Source organism: Centruroides vittatus, unplaced genomic scaffold, assembly GCF_030686945.1.
Source record: "Centruroides vittatus isolate TY-2023 unplaced genomic scaffold, ASM3068694v2 contig_747, whole genome shotgun sequence".
Classification (NCBI taxonomy): domain Eukaryota; kingdom Metazoa; phylum Arthropoda; class Arachnida; order Scorpiones; family Buthidae; genus Centruroides; species Centruroides vittatus.
In genome coordinates this window covers 679,957-687,877 of record NW_027122483.1, presented here as the reverse complement: position 1 = coordinate 687,877, position 7,921 = coordinate 679,957, and the positions used below count along the sequence as shown (strand labels likewise).

Genomic DNA, 7,921 nt, shown 5'->3' with positions numbered 1-7,921 from the left:
GAGGGAGTAAGGTTACGTATCTCATCACTTTTACTATTATAATTTAAAGAAATTTTACTCGATCCCAGATAGGGGTAAGTGCTTCGTTCACCCTCTTCTGCGGATGCCCCATGTCTATAATATTTGTTGAAATCTTCCAATGGCTAGTGTTCTAATAAATTACTACTCTTTTCAATTCTTCAAGCTCTACTTTCTCACAGAAAGTAGTCTATCACGTTTAAAAGGATAATTTCTAGTTATTAATTATTATTATTATTATTAACTAGAAAATATTAATAAAAGTACTAAGCATTGTAGTAAATTTTTCCGCATATTGACATATATGTATTAACAGCTATTGTGTTGTTGCACGCCGGCTAAGAACCAATAGTTTGGTTTTATTCGTACAGCAACGCTAAACACGGGCAATCTGCCATGGAAGGAATGTTTCCCGCGATGATTTAAGAGAAACTGGCCACTATTTAGGTGTTAAAAACATGAAGAAGACCCGAAAAATCCCACGCGGACAGCCCGTTGTCGAGGTGCAAACCCACAACCAAGTGTTTAGTGGTTTCATGAACTCAGTCACATGTGAGAACCACTGGATTATTAGCTTTTTACGCTGTATCATGTGAAGATATTAATGGAACTGATAATTGCAAAAAGAGCAAGTCTACTGCAATTGAAAAACCGCATAAAATAAGTTCTCTTTCAGTAATTCTCTTATATTACAGTAGAGCATCGATTATCCGACCTCCGATCAACCGACTTATCGGTTAACCGACCGCGTTCTAGTCGGCAGATTCAAATGTCCGCTAGTGATGTGGCGCTACAATATTTGGTTATATCTTGGCTACTTTAATATTATTTTTGTTAAATTTTTGCATGTTTTAGCTGGCAGCACTGGCTCGACCATGAAAGAGAGGCTAGCATTTAAACCAGGCCTAATACACTATACTAATAATGTATTTTTTCATACTTTTCGGTTATCCGACTTTTCAGTTATCCGACCAACCCCAGTCCCCAATTAAGTCGGATAATCGATGCTCTACTGTGTTATTAATACAGAACATCGAAATTTTTGAAAGACTAATACCGTTTGAATGAAAATTAATACACCAAACTGCAACACACTAATAATGTATGGAACGTTCTATACTTGATTAATAATACTCATATCAAATTGTGTTTATGAAGCACAGTTTCACGTAACAAAATTTAAAAATAAATCTAAACGAACAATAGGTACCTTCCCGATAATTTTTAACAAAGAACTTCATTTTTCAAGAATTATAACAGTTTTCAATTGTTTCAATTGCTAAACAAATGCCGCGCTGAATACAAAAGGTTCTTTAGGAAATGCCGAATGATAATAAGAAGATAAATTGGTAAATTTAAAGAATAAATTTTTATAAATCCGAATTATTTAATATTAAGTAGAAAATAACTGAATTTCTTGTTAGGAAAAGCCATGATGCTGTAACAAAATGCCAGCAAAATGAGATTTATGCGATAAAAGTAAGTCATTAATTCTATTTTCCTAGCTATTATAACATAACACGGGAAGTATTGTAATCAAGTCAACCCGGTTTTTTCAAATCTCAATTGAACCCAAAAATTCAAAAAGAAGGGAAAAATTTCCTGTGGATGTGTGAGTATGTGTGAAGGCTTCTATTTTGTTTAATAATTTAAGGTTCCTACTCTCGAGTTAACTTATATACACTGTATTATTATTAATGATATATCACATAACAACCGGAAAGTTACACAACTCATTGCTAGATTTTTTATCTATGAAATTCGAACGATTTTAACATTTTTCGGGTAAGAATATATTTGAAATATTTGTTTTAATAATTTTTATTGTTTACTATCTTTAGAACGTCCAAGATTTGCGTACCACAGAGTGTGGTTCCTTAAAGCAATGTGATTCACAATTGCAGACAAACAATTCAAAGAGAAACGGAAATTCTACAGAATCCTGCGGAAACATTGTCCAGAAAATGTTTTGTTGCTGTCGCGAACAGAACGATACATCCGATTCACACGTAAGACACCATTCTTTCTGTCTTCCCTGGATTACAAAATTTAATAATAAATTGTGTGATTATGCAGAATTGTGGACAGGAAAATAAACTTTCAAACACTAAATTAAAATCTAATCATTCACCGAAACGTAATCGAAATCTTATTGGTGAATACAAAATCATTAAAGAAATAGGAAATGGACATTTTGGAGTAGTATATTTGGCTCGGCCTATGAATTCCGATGAACAAGTGGCTTTGAAAGTAGTCAAGAAGAAAGAATGTTGCCATAAACAGGTTTTCATTCAGATTTACTTTTGATATTGTTAGTTTTTACCTGGATTAAAAACAGTAGTGTTGTAAATTATGGATTGGATAAGACAACGCAACACCATGATAGTCTGCCGAGAGGGAGTGACATCTGGGAGGACTTTTATGAGAAACTGTCCCCTAATGAGATATTACACCAGGGGCGCCTGTACATTGGAGCACTTGGGTCACCTAGCCTATTCTACAGATATAAAAGAAACTAATGAGCGATATTTGTCCATTGGAACTTCGTCGTATGTTGACCAAAACCCATTTGTTCTTTTCAAGACCAAGTTAGACTCGAGTGCAACCAACGCCATTTTGTAGGAGCGCTGATCCGACGTTGGATCATAGAACAAGCTCCTTGCATAATGTACGATGCCCTTTTATAATAATTTGTGCCCCTTTTTACAGTTTGCCTAAGCCGTTGTATTACACGCATGAAGTTCTGTTAGTCCCGAACCCGTAATAAACCTAATTTTAGTCAAGTATAAAGGCATCCTATAAAATGTATTTTTCTCTGATTTCACAGACACAAGTGAAATTTATATAATAATTTTTATTCGTTTATTGTTGCCACACTAATTGCAAGAGAAATCTATATTTTGTAAACATAAATTAGAAATGTCTAGAGGACATTTTAAATATATATTTTGTTTTTCTTAATTGATTTAGCTGTACAAAATAATGAGAGAATACACTGCATGGAACTCTGTATCTACTCATCCACATATTGTGAGTTTAATAACATTCTTCGAAATTAATACTAGGTAATAAATTTTAATTCCTTTCACATCAGTAATTGGTAATCATTTATTGAAATGGTGTAAATAATTGACTTTTTCAGTTTCTGTTTTGTCTCGGACTACGTCAATGGACAGAATTTGACAAATTTCTTACGTAACAACGGACCATTAGTAGAAACCAAAGCCAACGTTATTGCTGCACAAGTGGCTTCGGCCATTATGTACATTCACGACAAAAGTGAATTTTCTAAACGTATTTATTTATTTATTTCTCTTTTATATGTGAAATCTACTATATGTGAAAACTGTTTCTATCATTGACAGGAATAATTCACAGAGATATTAGCTCAAACAACATTATGTTAGATGACACCAAAGGAGCTCAGCTTATCGATTTTGGTCTGTGCACGGTAAGTCATGTACAGTGTTGCCATAATTAAAGTTTTCCTATTCTGAATACTCCAATTTTAGCCCCTACAGTGGAAATTTTTAAATTAACTTTTGTTTATTGTTTTGGCAAAATATTTTTCCACATCCTTTGTTTAGTCTGTATACAAATTTCGGTACCAATCCTTTTATTGCTTACAGCTACAGAGATTGCTATGAATAGGAAAACCTTAACTTTATAAACTAATTGTCCTTGAATTGTAGATGTCTTATTACCTCACAACTTTTGTTTCCTCAGTTTGATCTTAAACCCAAGGAATTTTGTGGGACTTTGTCTTATTTATGTCCCGAAATTCTTCAGGGGGAGCCATATGGTAAGAAATTCTGTTCGAATTTAATTGTTATATTTCGTTCCCTCGCGTAACTAATATATTATTTATAGATGCTTACTGTGACTGGTGGGCTTTTGGTGTTGTGTTATATCAGATGTTAATAGGGAAAACACCTATGAAAGTTTATGCTAAAAGAGTTATGGACATTGAAAATCCCAAAATATTTTCCCATACTAAAAGAATACAAAGTGAGTTATTATCATTTTTAAATTGTTAGCAATAAGCGATGAATGTTATTACTATTATAGAAATATTTTTCCAGTTGCTCTAGAGGTTGAATTGTTATATCCTATACAACTATCAAAAAATGCAAGAGAAATAATCGAAGATTTGCTACAAAAAGTAAGTTTATAATTCACACCACTTAACTCTGTTTGTCCTATGATACATTCTTATGCCACGAATTCTTACGCACATAAATTTATATCATTGGTAGGAAAAGCAGTTATTCGTTTAATAACACGCTTCATTTCTAGGAAATTTAATAAATCCGTACACAAGTAATTCATAGTACATTCGTTTTGCATCTTAATGTTAGGTTAGGTTAGCATATATGTAATTACTGGTTGCCCCTATTGTGGTTATGGCCAGCCTGTAATGGAGGATCCGGATTGTGAGGGTTGCTAACATATTCGGGACAAATCTCCTATGAAAAATTCCCGGGAGATGCTCTCCCGTATTCTAACCAGAGCTGTAGACTGACGTCTTCATTGTTTCGCCCTTTCGGCCATCTTGTTTATTACTTTTAAACTAATCGTTTTAAACATAAAAGAGTTTACAAATAAGTATATAATAATTTATATAAGTAGATCAGAACAACTATAATTATTATTGATATTAATAATTTCAGGATCCATATAAACGTCTACGAGAAACAGATATAAGGAGACACAAGTATTTTTACAATGTGCCATGGCCAGAGATTGTAAATAATGTTTAGCATTATTACATTTTTATTATTAGAAGTAAAAGTAATTATTTACACATTTTTAATTTGTTAGTTGACTGAATTTTACATAAGCAAACTTATTGTTTGATAAGTAATGATCGATTCTTTTGTAGCCCGTGTCCATATCATTTCTTAGCTACGGTGTTTTGTAACTATGTAAGTTTTTGTAATTATGGGTGATATATCTGTGGTCAGTCCTTCATATTAGATACAAAAATTACAGTTACAGAATATTAAAATATTATGACACAGGCTTACCGTTGAGTTTTCAGTAACAGTGATTAATTTATCGGTGGTGAAACATTGCTCATCACAATTTGCTATACAGTGCGATCGTAAAGTCTTTCGTTAGTGGGCCACGCCATATGGCTTGGCCGAGTGGTGACGTCATAACTTACTTTAACTCTTTCGATCTTAAGTCTGCATGTAACCTCATTACTTCATTCCCGGAAGCGCCTCCGTTTTCCGCTCACTGTGGAGAGACTTTACGATCGTACTGTATAATAATTCAGACCCCTTTCGATATACGACACACGAATATCAACAGCTATCCACAAAGTGGCTGAGTGAATAAAAATCATTGGTAACGTTTTCCGGGCTTTCTTCACGTGTTTAACATCTAAATAGGGGACAGTTTCCCATAGAATTTTTTTCCGCGACGCATACCTCTAAACAGATCTCCATTATTTGGCGTTGCCATAACCAAATAATTTTCCACCTTTTCGCCCTTTCATCGCCAAAATTTAATAGTATCAATGCCTCATATACAATTTACCATGCATAATTTTTCTTCTTAATGTTTTCCCCATTCTTAGATATTAAACTAAATAGACACCAACACATAAACACATACATCCACAGAATTGTTTTCTGTGTTTTTGACTTTGTTGCGTTCAGGAGCCTGCTCCTGAACACAAAACCCCCCCAAAACTGTCTGTTTCTCAGAGTAAAGAACAATTACCGAGAACACAATCTCATGTCTAGATTTTACATCTCATACCTCTTTAACTAATTGCCAGTCGTATTTTGCTGGAAACTTCCCGGAACATTCGCCAGTTCCATTCGTTTGAAGTTTCCGTTCACCATGCCTTTCTTCAACTTTCTGCTTGCAGTCAGCAAGCCTACCTGTAATACTTTCCATTTATCGTGTTTCCTCTTCGTCTCCACTATAAAATAACTTATCTGCTAAATTTCAACCTCATTGTTTTATATTATTAATCGTAATATTTTATCATGATTAATAATATAAAAGTTATTATTTAAATAAAATCTCATAACAGCCGGAAAAGTTAGGCAACTACTTGGTAGATTTTTTTTTTCATTTCGTGGTGTTTTTATATTAAAGTGTCGGCTATTATTGTAATGAAATCACAACTCGTCAAGGCGGAAGAAGAATCGATTGCAACATTTCTTTGGTATGGTGGAAAATTCACGACGTACACCTCAAGTTGATTTCTATTTTGTATATTTAATTACATTTTACTCGATAAAATTATGTTTTAAACAATAAATTATCCAAATTATTATATGCATTTTTGCACTTAGGACAACTTGAAACGTCGAGAAATTCAAAATTATAGGAGGTAATTTCTGTATGTAAGAATATTAGTGTATGTCTGTGTTTACGGTACGATTTTGTTTACTTTGTTTAAAGCTTAATAACTCCTGTGCTTTTTGTCGAAAATTTCTGAAATTTTGCAAGGAGGTTTTTTTATCAGAGGGATTGATGCTATTAAATTTTCGTGGTTAAAGGTCGAGGGAGCGGAGAGATAATAGGAGTTGTGTGTATTTGCGATACGGTCATACTTAATGACTATTTTACCGGTTATTAGTATTCACAATTTTTTTTATAAAACTCGTATCTACACCGAAAATTAAGCTTTTTGCATTTTATAATAGTTATAAATATAAAAATTTTTTAAAAATAAAATATGATAACGGATGGCGCCACTAAAATTTTAAACGTTGCCAGAAAAGTTGAGCAACTCTTACTGGTTTATTGTTATATTTTTCGCAAACAAAATGACAATAGTGAATGCTGACAGTGAATAGTGAATTATTAACAGAAACTGTGACTTTTGTGCAAAAGTCATAGAATTGGCTGCAGTATAGCTTTGTTCATGGAGAAAGTGAAATTTTTTTACCCCCCAGAAACAACAGATTTTTATTGTTGAACATTATTTCTTCAGTCGTTCTTACGCACGTGTTGCAAACGAGTTTCATCAGAAATGTCCGAATTCTGAAGTTCTTGTGATAATTCTTTGATCATCGTCTTATTTTATAAAATATTTTGGCTTCTGCGATCCTCAGATTTTCATTCCTAGATATTTCCTTAAAGGAATCATGCATAAAAATAATCCAACCACAATAGATGATCTAAAAAGGTACATTATGCCGGTGATCGACGACATCAACGTTCGAGTCCTTCGCGAGGAGACAGCAAACATGGTAAAAAAACTAGTGAACGAACAGGCCAGTATCATTCTGTATTTTAGTTATGAAAAATAAAATGTTTCTAACGAAATTTCAAGTTTATTTTAAGTATACAAAGCATACTACAAAACACATGTTCGATCTCTTGGTATTAACTAGGGTTTCTCATTTCCCGGTCGTCTGCTTGTCCTGGGATTCCGGGATAAAACTGAACTGTTTTCCGGGTTCCCGGGGTAGAATTGCGTATTTTTAAGATATCTTGAAATCAAATGATATAATTATTTTTCATTTTTAAAGTAATTTAAGACGTTCTGCAACCTCCAAAATCATATTCATATATTAAAAATTATCTTTGAATTACGTAGAAATTATCACAAATAGAAAATGTTGTTGTTGTTGTTGTATGCTGGAAACTGCATACAACAACAACAACAACAACAACAACAAAATGTTTTGAATTGAGTTAAAAATAAAAAAAAAAATGAACATAGATCAGACTTCTAACTTAAAAGGTAATTTCGTTTTTTAAATAAAACATAATACAAAATATTCAATAAAAATAAAGACGAAACCTGTCCAAAAGTTATTTTCTATGTTCCTTATTTTCACTTATTTTCTATGTTCCTAGACAATTTATGGATAAACTCTACAAGTGTCGCACCCGGGAGCAGCTTTCATTTTTTTAAAAATATCTACATTTT

At 32.9% G+C, this 7,921-nt stretch overlaps 1 protein-coding gene across 2 annotated transcripts; it reads left to right on the top strand.

Moving 5' to 3' along the window:
* Positions 1 to 1,256: 1,256 nt before the first annotated feature.
* On the top strand, positions 1,257 to 4,893 carry LOC136981148 (protein kinase C iota type-like). 2 transcript variants are annotated; one of them, XM_067277421.1, is made up of 10 exons: positions 1,257 to 1,367; positions 1,860 to 2,027; positions 2,095 to 2,301; positions 2,989 to 3,083; positions 3,161 to 3,297; positions 3,384 to 3,469; positions 3,745 to 3,820; positions 3,889 to 4,026; positions 4,101 to 4,180; positions 4,689 to 4,893. In XM_067277421.1, exons 2-10 carry the CDS (start codon positions 1,983 to 1,985, stop codon positions 4,776 to 4,778), a joined length of 954 nt encoding a protein of 317 aa, XP_067133522.1. In that variant the 5' UTR covers positions 1,257 to 1,367; positions 1,860 to 1,982; the 3' UTR covers positions 4,779 to 4,893. The 2 variants fall into 2 exon arrangements, with proteins under 2 accessions (XP_067133522.1, XP_067133521.1); XM_067277420.1 differs by having other exon boundaries at positions 3,161 to 3,312.
* The last annotated feature ends 3,028 nt before the right edge of the window (positions 4,894 to 7,921 follow it).

Bases quoted from the DNA above. Each gene is read 5' to 3' on its own strand.
- LOC136981148 (XM_067277420.1), top strand. From the start codon at position 1,983: ATGTTTTGTTGCTGTCGCGAACAGAACGATACATCCGATTCACAC. The intron at 2,028-2,094 runs GTAAGACACCAT...GTGATTATGCAG, and splicing joins ACGATACATCCGATTCACAC to AATTGTGGACAGGAAAATAA. The intron at 3,470-3,744 runs GTAAGTCATGTA...TTGTTTCCTCAG, and splicing joins TCGATTTTGGTCTGTGCACG to TTTGATCTTAAACCCAAGGA.